We start from the raw sequence: 19,881 nt of genomic DNA on the forward strand, positions 1-19,881 counted from the left end.
TTTCAGCCAAGGTTGCTCTCCATGTCACCCTCCTGGGCAGGAGCGTTGTACACACTGTAATGAGGGGTCCACTCTAGGAAATACTGAAGACCTCCCAGACTCCCGGAATAATTGCCAAATCCCTGAGATGCCGTCCGATTCTGGAAACTAGCGCTTCGGGAAAGTTTTCTGTGCATTTTGTCCACCTAGTCCTTCACTAGATAAAACCCCATATCAAGGAGTTGTTTGGGTTAACGAACTTTGAAGCAGAAGGGATGGGGTATGGCGTCAAAGGGGGCATCGTTTTCAGCAAATATTTCTTATTATGTCAGATATTATGTTAGTGTGTATCCCATACCTCCACTGATAACATTAGAAGCGTCCATATATCTGACTATTACCAGGCCCTTTTTTATAACTGTGACATGCTGTTGTCAGGCTGCAAATTTTAAGGTAATGGCCCTTTTAAGATTATCCAAATTTGTGTTCATGTTGGCTTTGTGTTAGAGGTCTTTACCAAGATTATTCAATGTATGTTGGAAAGAAATAAGCAGCTGCCAGATAACTTGGGAAGCTGATTATCAACCGCACAAGAAAATATCGGCATGTTGGAATCCATGGCTGTCCCTAATCACACTAGATCAACTGCCAGAGATACATGATAAGATCCTGTCCGCCTGCGGCCACCACTAGGGGGAGCTCCCTGTATACAAAGATACATAATATCTGTCTACAGTCACCACTAGGGGGAGCTCCCTGTATACAGAGATACATAATAAGATCCTGTCTGCAGCCACCACTAGGGGGAGCTCCCTGTATACAGAGATACATGATAAGATCCTGTCTGCAGCCACCACTAGAGGGAGCTCCCTGTATACAGAGATACATGATAAGATCCTGTCTGCAGCCACCACTAGGGGGAGCTCCCTGTATACAGAGATACATGATAAGATCCTGTCTGCAGCCACCACTAGGGGGAGCTCCCTGTATACAGAGATACATGATAAGATCCTGTCTGCAGCCACCACTAGGGGTGAGCTCCCTGTATACAGAGATACATAAGATCCTGTCTGCAGCCCCCACTAGGGGGAGCTCCCTGTATACAGAGATACATGATAAGATCCTGTCTGCAGTCACCACTAGGGGGAGCTCCCTGTATACAGAGATACATGATAAGATCCTGTCTGCAGCCACCACTAGGGGGAGCTCCCTGTATACAGAGATACATGATAAGATCCTGTCTGCAGTCACCACTAGGGGGAGCTCCCTGTATACAGAGATACATGATAAGATCCTGTCTGCAGACACGACTAGGGGGAGCTCCCTGTATACAGAGATACATGATAAGATCCTGTCTGCAGTCACCACTAGGGGGAGCTCCCTGTATACAGAGATACATGATAAGATCCTGTCTGCAGTCACCACTAGGGGGAGCTCCCTGTATACAGAGATACATGATAAGATCCTGTCTGCAGCCACCACTAGGGGGAGCTCCCTGTATACAGAGATACATGATAAGATCCTGTCTGCAGTCACCACTAGGGGGAGCTCCCTGTATACAGAGATACATGATAAGATCCTGTCTGCAGCCACCACTAGGGGGAGCTCCCTGTATACAGAGATACATGATAAGATCCTGTCTGCAGTCACCACTAGGGGGAGCTCCCTGTATACAGAGATACATGATAAGATCCTGTCTGCAGTCACCACTAGGGGGAGCTCCCTGTATACAGAGATACATGATAAGATTCTGTCTGCAGTCACCACTAGGGAGAGCTCCCTGTATACAGAGATACATGATAAGATCCTGTCTGCAGCCACCACTAGGGGGAGCTCCCTGTATACAGAGATACATGATAAGATTCTGTCTGCAGTCACCACTAGGGGGAGCTCCCTGTATGCAGAGATACATAAGATCCTGTCTGCAGTCACCACTAGGGGGAGCTCCCTGTATGCAGAGATACATAAGATCCTGTCTGCAGTCACCACTAGGGGGAGCTCCCTGTATACAGAGATACATGATAAGATTCTGTCTGCAGTCACCACTAGGGGGAGCTCCCTGTATACAGAGATACATAATAAGATCCTGTCTGCAGTCACCACTAGAGGGAGCTCCCTGTATACAGAGATACATGATAAGATCCTGTCTGCAGCCACCACTAGGGGGAGCTCCCTGTATACAGAGATACATAAGATCCTGTCTGCAGCCACCACTAGGGGGAGCTCCCTGTATACAGAGATACATGATAAGATCCTGTCTGCAGCCACCACTAGGGGGAGCTCCCTGTATACAGAGATACATAATAAGATCCTGTCTGCAGCCACCACCAGGGTCAGCACCCTGCATAGATGGATACCTTATAAGATTCTGTCTGCAGTCAGCACTAGGGGGAGCTACATGATAACCAAGAATAATGGCATTACCTTTTTCACTGCCGTAGCACTACAGAGTTCACGAGGTTGCTTTTTTAATTGCTCTAGACCACCACAGACCCTGACATTGATCCTACACTGTACTAGACCAAAAAAGATCCTGACATTACTCCTTTCATTGTCCTAGGTCACCAGGTATTCTGACATCACCATTTTTACTGCTGTAGACCACCAAATGGTCACCAGAGACCCTGACATTAACCCACCACTACCCTAGACAACCATATGTGATCCTAATAATATCTTTTTCACTGCCTTAGACCACCAGACATCTTGACATTACCTGTTTCACTGTCCTACTTAACCAGGAATCCTAACATAACCCTTTTTACCGCCCTCGATCACTAGGGATCCTATCATTACCCTTTTCACTGCCATAGACTACAGGATATACTGACATTAACTTTTTAATTTTCCCAGACTAGACATCGATCATACCACATCACATTGGAGCCTTCAGTTAGCGGTATTTGTCAGAACCTGTAAAAAGAGACACTGAAGTTTGCCATTATGTAGGCCTCCATATGCTATTCTATACAGTAAACAAAGGTGTACAAACATAAACTTCACCAGAACATGGTAAAATGATGCAAGATGCTCTGAGCAGCCATTTTTCTGCAGCACCATGTGTGACACAGCATTTATTCTTAATTATGCCAGAAATATTATTCAATAGGTCAAGAGACATAAGCCATTGTTAATATGATCCTGAATGTTGACTCTTGTTGTAGGTTGAATTGATGTTTGTTGATTTGTTGAATAGTTGCTGGCTACTTTTTGTATCATTTCTGGCAGGCTACTGTTCTGCTTTCCTTGACGGAGAAAGGCGAAAGTTAATTGAACAATTATGTTTGCTAATATGTTGATTACTCACTGTATCAGTGCATGCACCTTGTTGTTCTGCAAACATGGAAGCACAACGTATGCATGTTAATTGAACACTCAAATAATGAAAAATGACCTTCTCCCAAACCTGTGGATAATGACCTGAAGGACAGCTATGGGTATAAAAAGGGATTTCTCTCCTTCAACAGAGAGACTCTAAAGGACAACAGCTAAGACACCATGGCTCCAACCATAGGAATACAGATTTGATCCACTGCCCATCACTGAACCTACAGAGATTTTGGGAGAACCCAGGTTGGGACAAATAGATCACCTGGCCACATACCTCAATGGTCTCTCAGCATCCTAAGCTTGCTGGTACCTTCTCCCTATGGGTGCCCACCAAATGTGGGGTTCCACTGGTAGGGGTAGTTGGCCATGGAAACGTGAAGTTGCAAAAGTTCTAATTCCTGGCGATCCAGTGGAAAGGTGAGACTTTGTCATTTGCACCATCTTGTGTGCTAGCAGGGACAGTATCAGAGGCGTAACTATAGCAGATGCAGAGGTTGCAATCGCACCCGGGCCCTGGAGTCTAGGGGGGCCCTAAAAGTCCCTTTGGCCTATGCAAAAAGACTATTGCTATTAAAGATTTAAAATATTTGGGCGCCTCGGTGGAGCTTTCGCATTGGGGCCCATGAGTTTCAAGATACGCCACTGGACAGTATTATATGTTATTGAGTTGTTGAACCAATAAATTATTACCCTAGTGTGTTACCCTCACCCTGTGTTGTCTGAGTAGTATTCTGAGAACGGGCATTCAGTGGGATGAGCCTTGGTCCATGTGATCTATCTAAAGACAACCAGGCCAGTGGACCAGAGCACCCACTGACCCTCTTGTCTCCACACTTAGTGGCAGCGGTGGGATACTACTCAGCCTGGCTGATTCAGGTAGATTTAGGGGACTGGTGTTCATGGATACCATCCAAGTAATGCTCCTCAACCAGGGAGGCACATGGACAGACCCAGCAGACCATAGGTGAGGCATACACAGCAGGTTTTGGATGCCACCATATCCAATCCCACAAACTCGGACTTTAGAAGAGGACTAGAGTGAAAATACAGCCTCAACAGGAAGCTGCAACTATAGGAGTTGTGCGAGCTTCGACAGATTGAATACAGGGCCACCAACGCTCTGATTTGATTCAGGAATTGGTCCTATGGGATGCCCAGGGCAACGTGGAGGACATTGAGTTTGACCAAGAGGAATTGAACTGCCTGATAAATCAAGGACCCAGTGGCAATCTGGAATAGAATATCCGGTCCCATGCAGCTTGAATCCAGGAGTTGTTGGTCGTATTTAGACCTGAAGCCTGTTGTTCCATTGGTACGGGTAGATCCGTAGCAATGAGCTGAGGAGTTCTGGGATAGGCGGTGCTACACAGTTCACCTTCATCAGCTTCCAGAATCTACGGGATGTGGAGGACACCATGTGAGGACACAACGTATACGAGTTTGGTTCTTGTCGATTTACTTGTGGAGATTCCCATGTCCAGCCAGGAACCATTTAGGAAGATATGGAGGACCACACAGAAGGAATAGGCCCCTCTTCCCCTTGAACTAAATGCAGAATTCTCACCTCAAGGCTTCCCCATCAGGGATTTTGCAGGATCTGAAAGATCATATGAGACAAGATGGCGTTGTCTGGTAAGCTGATGTACACAAGAACAGAATGGGGATTGTCGAGTTTATTCGCAAGGAAGATTTGAAATATGCTTTGAGGAAACTGGGTGATACAAAGTTTTATTCTCATGAAATTGAAACTTTACGTTTGTGTCTGTGCTGAAAGAAATGTCAATGGACTGTCCCCGACAAGTTGAGAAGGGTGATCGGAAGCCTATCACGTATGGCTAATTAGGATGGGGAAGGTATGTGACGACTCAAAATGTTATTCTTAATTATATCACACTTTTTATTCAGTAGCTCAAGAGACATAAGCCATTATTAATATGAGTCTGAACATTGACTCTTGTTGTAGTTTGAATTGATGTTTGTTGATTTGTTGAATGGTTGCTGACTACCTATTGTATCAGTCCAGGCAGCTTATTGTTCTTCTATCCTTGAGGGACAAAGGCGCAAGTTAATTGAACAATCGAAGTTTAATATGTTGATTTACCCATTGTATCAGTCCACGCAGCTTGTTCTGCAAACATTGAAGGACAAAATATGCATGTTAATTGAAGACTCGAAAAATAAGAGATGACCTCCGACGAAACCTGTGGATAATGGTCTGAAGGACAGCTGTGGGTATAAAAAGGATCTCTCTCCTTCTACAGAAAGACTCTAGAGGACCGCAGCCAAGGCATCATGGCTCCAACAGGAGGAATACAGATTTGATCCACTGCCCATCACCTGGCCACATACCTCAATGGACTGTCAGCTCCCTATGCTTCCTGCCACCTCCTCTCTATAAGTGCCCTCCAAAAGCGGGGTGCCACTGGTTGGGGTAGTTGGCGATGGAAGCCTGAAGTCGCAGATTCTCTAATTCTCTGCGATCCAGCGGAAGGGTGAGACTCTGTAATTTGCACCATCTTGTGTACCTGCTGGGACTGTATATGTTATTGACTTTTGTTAATTCAATAAATGATTACCCTAGTCCATGATCCATATGTGCGACACAGTATACAGTGAGCTCCCCCTAGTGGTGACTGCAGGCAGCCAGAAGATGTTAATGTGACAAGCTATGCAGGGGATTTGTTGCTCTGTTTTAGATGAAACCAGCCTCGTTCATTGCTATGAATATACCCAATTTGTTGCCAAGTTCGGAAGCATAAATCTGAACTCGCTGGCGCTGTGTATTGGGGTGTGTCTTTATTTGCCCCAGTTTTCTTGTCTGGGGTGATGGCAGATGGCACCTCAAGCTGCAGCATGCCACTTAGTCAGTGCGGTTCTCCTGCCAGGTTCTCCTTCCATCCCACCAATTATAGTGTAGCTACGTGTAGATCCCATGTGTATTGTAGCCGTGACTCACACGGACGGTATACATAGAGATACCTAGTAACAGAGTAACATACAGGGATTTAGGGTTATAATCCCAGATCAGCCAAGAAATGACTCTTTATGTGTATATCCTCCTTATACTTCACAGCTGAGAGTTTGTTACAGTTGTATCCAATTTAGACAACCTTGATACATTTTAACAGCAGTGATTCAGTGTAACTAAGACTGGACTAAGGCTTGTGTCCGCAGAGCCTACGACGTCCATAACTCCACAGGGGCCTCCTAGTCAGGCGGAGACCAGAAAAAGCCTGTAAAAGTCAATAGTGCACAAAGCAACGTATAGAACAGTCTCCCGAATGCAATAAATGCAAAGTAACAAACCCTCAGCTGTGAGAGGGACTAGGTCTGCACAGATATTCAAGCTCTTAGTGCAAGCGACAGAAAATAATACTTGCACCTTCTCCATCATGGAATATACAGAGACGGGGGGGGGGGGGGGGGAAACATTCAGGATCTTCCCAATAAGTTCCCCCTGAGGTCTACATGACAGCCTGCGTTCACCCTAGGAAATAGAAATGCGACACATCGTCATAAATTAGTTCCCCAATTAGATCATAGGGTTATAGTCATGGTTGAAAGTGTTGGCACCCTTGAAATTGTTCCTGAAAATGACGTCTTTCTCCCAGAATATGATTGCAGTCACACATGCTTTGTTATACGCCGGTTTATATCCTTTGTGTGTATTGTTACAACACAAAAAAGCAGAGAGGAAAAAAAAAAAAAAAGGCAAATTGGACATAATTACTACAAAACCTCAAAAATGGACAGGACAAAATTGTGCGTAAACAACTTTGTTCCAAACTCACCTGTGGCAAGTAACAGGTGTGAGCATTCTGAAAATTATTTATTTTATTTATTTATTATACATTTCTTATATAGTGCCATCATATTCCGCAGCACTTTACAGACATGGCAATCACTGTCCCCATTGGGGCTCACAATCTAGAATCCCATCACTATGTCTTTGGATTGTGAGAGGAAACCCACGCAGACATCGGGAGAACATACAAACTCCTTGACGATTTTGTTCTTGGTGGTATTTGAACCCAGGACCCCAGTGCTGCAAAGCATCTGTGCTAACCACTGAGCCATCATACAGTGCTAACCACTGAGCCACCACTCTGAAAATCATACATGCAACCAGATAAAAAGGGGAGAGGTTGACTCAATCTTTGCATTGTGTACCGCCCCTATTGGACAAACAATCAGTAGATTTGGTTTCCAGTACCATCTCTATGCTGACGACACCCAATTATACACTTCTTCTCCTGATATCACGCCGACCTTTTTAGTAAACACCAGTGATTGTCTTACCGCTGTCTCTAACATCATGTCCTCCCTCTATCTGAAACTGAACCTGTCAAAAACTGAACTCCTCGTGTTTTCTCCCTCTACTAACCTACCTTTGCCTGACATTGCCATCTCCATGTGCGGTTCCACCATTACTCCAAAGCAACATGTCCGCTGCCTTGGGGTCATATTTGATTCCGAGCTTTCATTCACCCCCCACATCCGATCACTGGCTCGCTCTTCTTATCTGCATCTCAAAAACATTTCTAGAATTCGCCCTTTTCTTACTTTCGACTCTGCAAAAACTCTTACTGTTTCACTTATTCATTCTCGTCTGGACTATTGTAACTCTCTACTAATCGGCCTCCCTCTTACCAAACTCTCCCCGCTCCAATCTGTGCTGAATGCTGCAGCCACGATCATATTCCTCACCAACCGTTACACCGATGCCTCTACCTTGTGCCAGTCATTACACTGGCTACCCATCCATTCCAGAATCCAGTACAAAACTACTACCCTCATCCACAAAGCACTCCATGGCTCAGCACCACCCTACATCTCCTCCCTGGTATCAGTCTACCACCCTACCCGTGCCCTCCGCTCCGCTAATGACCTCAGGTTAGCATCCTCAATAATTAGAACCTCCCACTCCCGTCTCCAAGACTTTACACGTGCTGCGCCGATTCTTTGGAATGCACTACCTAGGTTAATACGATTAATCCCCAATCCCCACAGTTTTAATCGTGCCCTAAAAACTCATTTGTTCAGATTGGCCTACCGTCTCAACGCATTAACCTAACTATCCCTGGGTGGTCCATTCAAAAAATAAAACAAAACAAAAAAAACAATCAGGTTCCTCGCAACATGTTCTCATACACTTTATACAGTTAATAGCCCTCTGTGTCTGTACTGCTACATACTTAGGCAGTTAACTGGTTCATGCAGCTTTACATGAACACCCGAGCCTTACACTTTGGCTGGTCCAAATAACTAAAGCAATTGTTACCATCCACCTCTCGTGTCTCCCCTTTTCCTCATAGTTTTTAAGCTTCCGAGCAGCAGGGTCCTCACTCCTCTTGGTATCTATTTTGAACTGTGATTTCTGTTATGCTGTAATGTCTATTATCTGTACAAGTCCCCTCTATAATTTGTAAAGCACTGCGGAATATGTTGGCGCTATATAAATAAAATCCTCCTCCTCCTCCTCCTCCTCCTCCTCCTCCTCCTCCTCCTCATTCTCCTCCTCCTCATTCTCCTCATTCTCCTCCTCCTCATTCTCCTCATTCTCCTCCTCCTCATTCTCCTCATTCTCCTCCTCCTCCTCCTCCTCCTCCTCATTCTCCTCCTCCTCCTCATTCTCCTCCTCCTCCTCATTCTCCTCCTCCTCCTCCTTTTCCTGCTCCTCCGCCTTTTCCTCCTCCTCCTTCTTCTCTTCAGCCTTTTCCTCCTCCTCCTTTTGCTCCTCCTCCTCCTCCTTTTCTTCCTCCTCCTCCTCCTCCTCGTCCTCATCCTCCTCCTTTTCCTCTTCCTCCTCCTCCTCCTCCTCCTCCTTTTCCTCTTCCTCCTCCTCCTCCTCCTCCTCCTCCTTTTCCTCTTCCTCCACCTTTTCCTCTTCCTCCTCCTCCTCCTCCTCCTCATCCTCCTCCTTTTCCTCCTCCTCCTCCTCCTTTTCCTCCTCCTCCTTTTCCTCCTCCTCCTCCTCCTCCTCCTTTTCCTCCTCCTCCTCCTCCTTTTCCTCCTCCTCCTTTTCCTCCTCCTCCTCCTCTTCTTCTCTTCAGCCTTTTGCTCCTCCTGCTCCTCTTCTTCTCTTCAGCCTTTTGCTCCTCCTCCTCATTTTCCTCCTCCTCCTCATTTTCCTCCTCCTCCTCCTCCTCCTCCTCCTCCTCCTCCTCCTCCTCATTTTCCTCCTCCTCCTCCTCCTCCTCCTCCTCCTCCTCCTCCTCATTTTCCTCCTCCTCCTCCTCCTCCTCCTTTTCCTCCTCCTCCTCCTCCTTTTCCTCCTCCTCCTTTTCCTCCTCCTCCTCTTCTTCTCTTCAGCCTTTTGCTCCTCCTGCTCCTCTTCTTCTCTTCAGCCTTTTGCTCCTCCTCCTCCTCCTCCTCATTTTCCTCCTCCTCATTTTCCTCCTCCTCCTCATTTTCCTCCTCCTCCTCCTCCTCCTCATTTTCCTCCTCCTCCTCCCCCTCCTCCTCCTCATTTTCCTCCTCCTCCTCCTCCCCCTTCTCGTCCCCCTCCTCCTCCTTTTCCTCCTCCTCCGCCTTTTCCTCCTCCTCTTCTTCTCTTCAGCCTTTTCCTCCTCCTCCTCCTTTTCTTCCTCCTCCTCTTCCTCCTCCTCCTTTTCCTCTTCCTCCTCCTCCTTTTCCTCCTCCTCATTTTCCTCCTCCTCCTCCTCTTCTTCTCTTCAGCCTTTTGCTCCTCCTGCTCCTCTTCTTCTCTTCAGCCTTTTGCTCCTCCTCCTCCTCTTCTCTTCAGCCTTTTGCTCCTCCTCCTCCTCTTCTCTTTAGCCTTTTTCTCCTCCTCCTCCTCTTCTCTTTAGCCTTTTTCTCCTCCTCCTCCTCTTCTCTTCAGCCTTTTTCTCCTCCTCCTCCTCTTCTTCTCTTCAGCCTTTTGCTCCTCCTCCTCCTCTTCTTCTTCTCTTCAGCCTTTTGCTCCTCCTGCTCCTCTTCTTCTCTTCAGCCTTTTGCTCCTCCTCCTCCATCTTGCCTTGTGGCCGCACAGGTAGGGGTTGAGCTACATTGATATAGATAATTCTAAATTTAAAACATTTTGAGCAAAAGGCTGAAGAGACCCAGATGCGGCGATTCGAGCATTTTTTTTCAAGCACGTCAGAAATGCTCCATTAGGATTCCAGTATGCTCGGGTGACTCTTTATCCGAGCGCAGTCACTCATCATTAGTGGCTATTCATTATCTACAGGAAGCCATAATAGCCGCTGAATATATAGGGATAAGAAGACTTTGCGTTGTCACCCCCAACCCCCGCCGATACAGACACCAATGATCTCATGATCACAAGTGAGCATTTACATCAGAGTTCTTCTTTTCCAGTTCTGACGTGCACTGGATCCCTGCTGCTCTCTGTCTTTATAACCAGGAAATTCCCACCCTGCGGGGACCCCGTGGTCCTCAAAACAAGAAAGATGGGGAATCGGTGAAGTGTCTAGACTTTCTTTTTTTTTTTTTTAAGAATTTTAACCCTTTTTGCGTCTTTTTTTTTTCATTTTCATCAATTTTTAAGATCCCCATTCAATTTAATGACGGGAGGGAAGCTAGGAAATAAAGAGGCCGTAAAGATTCTGTAAATAAATAATAATGTATAGAAATATTGCCGAGCGCCTCCTGAGGAGCAGCTCAGACATTTTTGTGCGTAATTAAACATTATCTTGAATCTCGTACATAGAAAACAACAAACGCATGATCACAACGCGACTGCTGCTTCATCAGTGTTTTAAGTGCTCAGCAAATCAAAGTTTTTGGAAATGAATGAGTAAAACTCATCACCCCATTGTTTAAAGATTTACAGCACAGATAACATGGAGATAACAATTGCCAAAAGGCGTTGACAGTAGAAGGTGCTGCTGCGGGGCATTACTGACTTTAATCATTCCTGGCCCCTTTAATTAGTAATGCCGCTTCTTTGTGCCCTAGGTGACCTATAAACGGGATTTGTATGCAGCAGAATCGATCATTAAGGGTAAGTGTCTGTAACTTCTTTTACTGCTTGTTATCAGCGGGCTGCAGACTTCATAGGCAGTATTATAGTAGTTATATTCTTGTACATGGGGCAGTATTATAGTAGTTATATTCTTGTACATAGGGGCAGTATTATAGTAGTTATATTGTTTCTTGCTTTCCTTTCTGCTTCTTGCTTTCCACTCTGCTTCTTGCTTTCCTCTCTTTTTCTTGCTTTGCTCTCTGCTTCTTGCTTTCCTCTCTTCTCCTTGCTTTCCTCTCTTCTTCTTGCTTTCCTCTCGGCTTCTTGCTTTCCTCTCTGCTGCTTGCTTTCCTCTCTTCTTCTTGCTTTCCTCTCGGCTTCTTGCTTTCCTCTCTGCTGCTTGCTTTCCTCTCTGTTTCTTGCTTTCCCCTCTTTTTCTTGCTTTCCTCTCTTTTCTTGCTTTCCTCTCTTTTCTTGCTTTCCTCTCGGCTTCTTGCTTTCCTCTCGGCTTCTTGCTTTCCTCTCGGCTTCTTGCTTTCCTCTCTTCTTCTTGTTTTCCTCTCTTTTTTTCTTGCTTTCCTCTCGGCTTCTTGCTTTCCTCTCTTCTTGTTTTCCTCTCTTTTCTTGCTTTCCTCTCTTCTTCTTGTTTTCCTCTCTTTTTCTTGCTTTCCTCTCGGCTTCTTGCTTTCCTCTCGGCTTCTTGCTTTCCTCTCTTCTTGTTTTCCTCTCTTTTCTTGCTTTCCTCTCTTCTTCTTGTTTTCCTCTCTTTTTCTTGCTTTCCTCTCGGCTTCTTGCTTTCCTCTCGGCTTCTTGCTTTCCTCTCTTCTTGTTTTCCTCTCTTTTCTTGCTTTCCTCTCTTCTTCTTGTTTTCCTCTCTTTTTCTTGCTTTCCTCTCGGCTTCTTGCTTTCCTCTCTGTTTCTTGCTTTCCTCTCGGCTTCTTGCTTTCCTCTCTGGTTTTTGCTTTCTCCTGGCTGCTGCAGGCCCCTATAGTTGTTGATCTCCAGCGGTTTGGCCTTGACCTGTATTCTGTGCAGCTAATCCGTGACCTGGAATGTCAGGTCCTTGGGCTGCATCTTGTTCCTTCTTACATTTTGACAGACTTTTGTTTTTACATTTGTCAGTTATTTGCCGGATTTGTGAAGACTTCAGATTTTTTTTTTTTTAAACCCCTCTGAAATAGTTTTTGCATCTGGAAGGTTTATGCTTTTAGTGCTTTTACATTTCTATGTTTTTTTTATTCATGCTTTGATGGTTCCTGTACCCGAAGGAGGAGATTATTGTACTTTGATATTTTATCCCTTGCCTGTAACTTGCGTAGAAGAACGCTGGATGAATCCTGCTTTTACTTTGCTGTTAATCTAAATATCGATGGAGGCCTGCTTTTTCTATGTCACTTTTTTTTTTACCTTGATTCTTTTGAGGTTTTTATTCTTAGCCAGCATGGAAAGCTTTTTTTAGTGGTTGTGGGGATCACAAACTTAGTTGTAGTTGAACTTCATGCCATTACTTAACATTTTTAGTCAGGTTCCCTTTAAAGAAATTGCAAACTATCACCCCCAGTATATGAGCTAAGCCCACCGGCATCGGGGGCTTATCTACATCCTTCTGTAATGCATTCTGTAACGCTGTAGATAAGCACCTGATGTAATCTGAAAGATGAGAAAAAGAGGTTAGATTATACTCACCCAGGGGCGGTCCCGCTGCGGTCCGGTCCGATGGGCGTCCCATCTTCTTACGATGACGTCCTCTTCTTGTCTTCACGCTCCGGCGCAGGCGTCCTTATACTCCCTGTTGAGGGCAGAGCAAAGTACTGCAGTGCGCAGGTGCTGGGCCTCTCTGACCTTTCCCGTCGCCTGAGCCGCAGCGTGAAGACAAGAAGAGGACGTCATCCTATAACCGGACCGCGACACCCATTGGACCGGACCGCCCACCCAGGTGAGTATAATTTAACCTGTTTTTCTCATCTTTCAGGATACATCGGGGGCTTATCTACAGCATTCCAGAATGCTGTAGATAAGCCCCTGATGCCGGTGGGCTTAGCTCATCTTCGATTTTGGGGGTGACAGGTTCCCTTTACTTCGCTCATCTTTTTTTTATTTCATGTTACATATTCAACTCCTGTCACTTCCAGAGCTGCATTCACAATTCTGCTGTTGCATCTCTTCTTCTTCTCAGTCAGACTCAGAGCTGCATTCACAATTCACATCCTATATTCTAATCCAGTTACATTCAGAGCTAAATTTATAATTCTGCTGTTACATAATATCTCCTACTTTGGTGCAAATAGAGCTGCATTCTCAATTCAGCTGTTTTATTATATCTTGTCTGACTCAGAGCTGTAAGCACAGTTCTGCCTTCCATAATGGCTTCTAAACCAGTCACTTTAGAACTGAATTCACTATTCTGCTGTTACATCATATTTTCTGCTGCGTCAGACTCGAAGCTTTATGCACATTCCTGCCATTACATAATGTCTTCTTACCTAATGATTTCAGAGCTGAATTCACTATTCTGCTGTTACATAATAACTTCTCTGTCAAACTCGGAGCTTCTTTTTCAGTTCTGCCATTACACAGCGTTTTTTAAACCAGTCATTCATTCCAGAGTTGAATTCACTATTCTGCTGTCACAGCATATTTTTTACTAAGTTAGACTCAGAGGCATAGTTCTGCAATTGCATTATGTCTTCTAGATGAGTTACTCCAGAGCTGTATTCACAATTCTGCTGTGACTTAATGTTTAACACCTTGACACATGACTGCGGATACCAGCCACATCTATAGGCAGCACGGTCTCGGGGTTAGTTCACCTCATCGGCACCGACCACGATTTTTATTGCCCGGGTGAGATACCTCTGAATCATTTCTCGGATTGTGTGGAGAGCCAGCCTTTGTAGTCTAGTCTCATGCAGAGCTGCCTTCACAATTCTGCTTCTTACCAACAGATGGTAGGTTTATATGTCATGTGCCCTAAAATCTTAGCTATTACCTTGTCTGTATCCTTCTGTGGAACCCCCAGCGATCAGACACTTCTCATCTATTCTGTGGACAGGAGGGAAGTTGTAATTGTGGCATTTCCCCATTGATTTCATCTATGCAGTATGCGAAGAGCTCTTCAGCTCCCTCTAGTGGTGACGACGGGCTGCATTGTTTTGATCCTTCTACTCTGTCTACACAACTGTGTCCATATTCCTCGTTTAACCGGCCGCTATTCTTCCTGCTCTCCACATACATATGCATGCTAGTTTAGGGCGAGCGTGCATGTATTCTCAATGGAGAGAGGTGAAGAGGCTTGGAGCCCCTGCGGAAATAAAGATTGGACATTGGAGATGGTGGGTAGGTGACCTTGCCTCCGGATGGGTCTCTGTTGGACTTCTATCGGCCCTCGTTTTACAGTATTTCCCTGTAGGGCTACAGCTTTTGCCGAGATGTTCCTGGTAGATGTGCTGTTTTTTGCGCAGGTCGGTACATGTTCGTAGAGGAAGAGTGTGAAGTGTGGAGGAAGTTTGTATAAGTGTTGGGTGACCTTTCCCCGCACGATGTACAGTCAGCGAGGAGACGTGGAGTTCACGGAGTGACAGCCGGTGTCAGAGACGCGCATTGAGCCCAGTGACAGTTCGTTTGTCATCGGCCCGTCTTCTCCTTCTCATGCTTACTTGACTCGCTATGAGCTTGAAAGATCGACATAATTCTATTTTTTTTACCTACAGCGGCGAGGAGCTGGATATAATCTGGGAAGGTATTCTACTTCATATTTGGTTAGCAGATTAGGCGCACCGAGATCTTTCACGCCGCCTTTAATTTAACCCCTCGGGTGTAAAGCACTAACAACTGTATTCTATCAATGTTTCAGACGCCAGGGTCCCGGCACTTCTCCCAGGAGGTCTCATAGACAAACAGCATTGCTCACCGATGAAGGGCACAACTCAGTCTGCAAAAAAAAAAGTGAAAAAAAGAAAATAATACACAAAATCCCTTGGTTATTTTTCTGGAGATTGCGTTTTTTTTTATTTCAATTCATGTATGTCTGGCTAAAAATCAGTTTTGTAATTTGATATTATTAAAAATGTTGCACTGTTTCCATGAATAGTCAACTTTGGAGTCTTCTGTGGTCATCAGTCTGCTCCTGGGAGAAGTAACATAGTAACATAGTTAGTAAGGCCGAAAAAAGACATTTGTCCATCCAGTTCAGCCTATATTCCATCATAATAAATCCCCAGATCTACGTCCTTCTACAGAACCTAATAATTGTATGATACAATATTGTTCTGCTCCAGGAAGACATCCAGGCCTCTCTTGAACCCCTCGACTGAGTTCGCCATCACCACCTCCTCAGACAAGCAATTCCAGATTCTCACTGCCCTAACAGTAAAGAATCCTCTTCTAAGTTGGTGGAAAAACCTTCTCTCCTCCAGACGCAAAGAATGCCCCCTTGTGCCCGTCACCTTCCTTGGTATAAACAGATCCTCAGCAAGATATTTGTATTGTCCCCTTATATACTTATACATGGTTATTAGATCGCCCCTCAGTCGTCTTTTTTCTAGACTAAATAATCCTAATTTCGCTAATCTATCTGGGTATTGTAGTTCTCCCATCCCCTTTATTAATTTTGTTGCCCTCTTTTGTACTCTCTCTAGTTCCATTATATCCTTCCTGAGCACCGGTGCCCAAAACTGGACACAGTACTCCATGTGCGGTCTAACTAGGGATTTGTACAGAGGCAGTATAATGCTCTCATCATGTGTATCCAGACCTCTTTTAATGCACCCCATGATCCTGTTTGCCTTGGCAGCTGCTGCCTGGCACTGGCTGCTCCAGGTAAGTTTATAATTAACTAGGATCCCCAAGTCCTTCTTCCTGTCAGATTTACCCAGTGGTTTCCCGTTCAGTGTGTAATGGTGATATTGATTCCTTCTTCCCATGTGTATAACCTTACATTTATCATTGTTAAACCTCATCTGCCACCTTTCAGCCCAAGTTTCCAACTTATCCAGATCCATCTGTAGCAGAATACTATCTTCTCTTGTATTAACTGCTTTACATAGTTTTGTATCATCTGCAAATATCGATATTTTACTGTGTAAACCTTCTACCAGATCATTAATGAATATGTTGAAGAGAACAGGTCCCAATACTGACCCCTGCGGTACCCCACTGGTCACAGCGACCCAGTTAGAGACTATACCATTTATAACCACCCTCTGCTTTCTATCACTAAGCCAGTTACTAACCCATTTACACACATTTTCCCCCAGACCAAGCATTCTCATTTTGTGTACCAACCTCTTGTGCGGCACGGTATCAAACGCTTTGGAAAAATCGAGATATACCACGTCCAATGACTCACCGTGGTCCAGCCTATAGCTTACCTCTTCATAAAAACTGATTAGATTGGTTTGACAGGAGCGATTTCTCATAAACCCATGCTGATATGGAGTTAAACAGTTATTCTCATTGAGATAATCCAGAATAACATCCCTCAGAAACCCTTCAAATATTTTACCAACAATAGAGGTTAGACTTACTGGCCTATAATTTCCAGGTTCACTTTTAGAGCCCTTTTTGAATATTGGCACCACATTTGCTATGCGCCAGTCCTGCGGAACAGACCCTGTCGCTATAGAGTCCCTAAAAATAAGAAATAATGGTTTATCTATTACATTACTTAGTTCTCTTAGTACTCGTGGGTGTATGCCATCCGGACCCGGAGATTTATCTATTTTAATCTTATTTAGCCGGTTTCGCACCTCTTCTTGGGTTAGATTGGTGACCCTTAATATAGGGTTTTCATTGTTTCTTGGGATTTCACCTAGCATTTCATTTTCCACCGTGAATACCGTGGAGAAGAAGGTGTTTAATATGTTAGCTTTTTCCTCGTCATCTACAACCATTCTTTCCTCACTATTTTTTAAGGGGCCTACATTTTCAGTTTTTATTCTTTTACTATTGATATAGTTGAAGAACAGTTTGGGATTAGTTTTACTCTCCTTAGCAATGTGCTTCTCTGTTTCCTTTTTGGCAGCTTTAATTAGTTTTTTAGATAAAGTATTTTTCTCCCTATAGTTTTTTAGAGCTTCAATGGTGCCATCCTGCTTTAGTAGTGCAAATGCTTTCTTTTTACTGTTAATTGCCTGTCTTACTTCTTTGTTTAGCCACATTGGGTTTTTCCTATTTCTAGTCCTTTTATTCCCACAAGGTATAAACCGCTTACACTGCCTATTTAGGATGTTCTTAAACATTTCCCATTTATTATCTGTATTCTCATTTCTGAGGATATTGTCCCAGTCTACCAGATTAAGGGCATCTCTAAGCTGGTCAAACTTTGCCTTCCTAAAGTTCAGTATTTTTGTGACTCCCTGACAAGTCCCCCTAGTGAAAGACAGGTGAAACTGTACAATATTGTGGTCGCTATTTCCTAAATGCCCAACCACCTGCAGATTTGTTATTCTGTCAGGTCTATTAGATAGTATTAGGTCTAAAAGTGCTGCTCCTCTGGTTGGATTCTGCACCAATTGTGAAAGATAATTTTTCTTGGTTATTAGCAGAAACCTGTTGCCTTTATGGGTTTCACAGGTTTCTGTTTCCCAGTTAATATCCGGGTAGTTAAAGTCCCCCATAACCAGGACCTCATTATGGGTTGCAGCTTCATCTATCTGCTTTAGAAGTAGACTTTCCATGCTTTCTGTTATATTTGGGGGTTTGTAACAGACCCCAATGAGAATTTTGTTACCATTTTTCCCTCCATGAATTTCAACCCATATGGACTCGACATCCTCATTCCCTTCGCTAATATCCTCCCTTAAAGTGGACTTTAGACAAGACTTTACATAGAGACAAACCCCTCCTCCTCTCCGATTTTTACGATCCTTTCTAAACAGACTGTAACCCTGTAAGTTAACTGCCCAGTCATAGCTTTCATCTAACCATGTCTCGGTTATTCCCACTATGTCAAAGTTACCTGTAGATATTTCTGCTTCTAGTTCTTCCATCTTGTTTGTCAGGCTTCTGGCGTTTGCGAGCATGCAGTTTAGAGGATTTTGTTTTGTTCCAATCTCCTCACTGTGGATTGTTTTAGAAATGTTCTTACCTCCCTTCTGAGTATGTTTTCCTGGGTCGTCTTTGTTCGAGTCTAATGTTTTTCTTCCCGTCCCCTCTTCTTCTAGTTTAACGCCCTCCTGATGAGTGTAGCGAGTCTTCTGGCGAATGTGTGTTTCCCAGGTTTGTTGAGGTGTAGTCCGTCTCTGGCGAGGAGTCCATCATACCAGTAATTCACACCGTGGTCCAGGAATCCAAATCCTTGTTGTCTGCACCATCGTCTTAGCCAGTTGTTTGCATCAAGGATCCTGTTCCATCTCCTGGTGCCATGCCCGTCTACTGGAAGGATAGAAGAAAAAACTACCTGTGCATCCAGTTCCTTTACTTTCTTCCCCAACTCTTCAAAGTCCTTGCAGATTGTCGGTAGGTCCTTCCTTGCCGTGTCATTGGTGCCAACATGTATCAGAAGAAATGGGTGGACGTCCTTGGAGCTGAAGAGCTTTGGTATCCTATCGGTCACATCCTTGATCATCGCACCTGGAAGGCAGCATACTTCTCTTGCAGTTATGTCCGGTCTGCAGATGGCTGCTTCTGTGCCTCTCAGTAGTGAGTCTCCCACCACCACCACTCTTCGTTGCTTCTTGGCTGTACTTTTTGCTGTCACTTGTTGCTGTGTGCCCTTTTCTTTTTTGCTTGCTGGTATTGCTTCATCCTTAGGTGTGCCATCTTCATCCTCTACAAAGATTTGATATCTGTTCTTCAGTTGTGTGGTTGGTGATTTCTCCATGGTCTTCTTGCTTCTTTTGGTCACATGCTTCCACTCATCTGCTTTTGGAGGTTCTCTGACACTTTTTGCACCTTCTGTGACCAGTAGAGATGCTTCTGTTCTGTCTAGAAAGTCTTCATTCTCTTTGATGAGTTTCAAAGTTGCTATTCTTTCTTCCAGACCCCGCACCTTTTCTTCTAAAAGGGCCACTAGTCTACACTTCTGACAGGTGAAATTGGATTCTTCTTCTGGTCGATCTGTGAACATGTAGCACATGCTGCAGCTCACCATGTAGGTTGTCACATCTGCCATGTTGCTCCTAGATCCTGCTGATTTGCTGTGTGTTTTCCTTCTTGTGTAATCTACTCAGCCAAGCTCTCTTGCAATAATGTCCTACAGGCGCGCGGTTTGGTGATGCTTTCGAAGCAGCTGGTCCCGGCTGTACCCAACGATCTTCTAGCTTAGGGAGACTTCGCTTCTCCCAGAAGGCACCTGGAATATGCAAATTAGCCTCCTGAAGCTTGAATCCCTGGTTTGGTGATGCTTTCGAAGCAGCTGGTCCCGGCTGTACCCAACGATCTTCTAGCTTAGGGAGACTTCGCTTCTCCCAGAAGGCACCTGGAATATGCAAATTAGCCTCCTGAAGCTTGAATCCCTGATTTGGTGATGCTTTCGAAGCAGCTGGTCCCGGCTGTACCCAACGATCTTCTAGCTTAGGGAGACTTCGCTTCTCCCAGAAGGCACCTGGAATATGCAAATTAGCCTCCTGAAGCTTGAATCCCTGGTTTGGTGATGCTTTCGAAGCAGCTGGTCCCGGCTGTACCCAACGATCTTCTAGCTTAGG

General features: G+C 44.7%; 1 protein-coding gene across 3 annotated transcripts in view; it reads left to right on the forward strand.

Moving 5' to 3' along the window:
• Nucleotides 1-19,881, forward strand: part of CRPPA (CDP-L-ribitol pyrophosphorylase A) — a 204,858-nt gene that overhangs the window by 56,978 nt on the left and 127,999 nt on the right. For all 3 annotated transcript variants that reach the window (XR_011313932.1, XM_069729305.1, XM_069729306.1), the window contains exon 5: nt 11,230-11,275. Coding sequence is in view for 2 of the 3 variants with exons in the window: in XM_069729305.1 (XP_069585406.1) it covers nt 11,230-11,275 (46 nt within the window). In the remaining variant the exon portion in view is untranslated. The remainder of the gene's footprint in view (nt 1-11,229; nt 11,276-19,881) is intronic.

Source organism: Ranitomeya imitator, chromosome 6 (assembly GCF_032444005.1).
Source record: "Ranitomeya imitator isolate aRanImi1 chromosome 6, aRanImi1.pri, whole genome shotgun sequence".
Classification (NCBI taxonomy): Eukaryota; Metazoa; Chordata; class Amphibia; order Anura; family Dendrobatidae; genus Ranitomeya; species Ranitomeya imitator.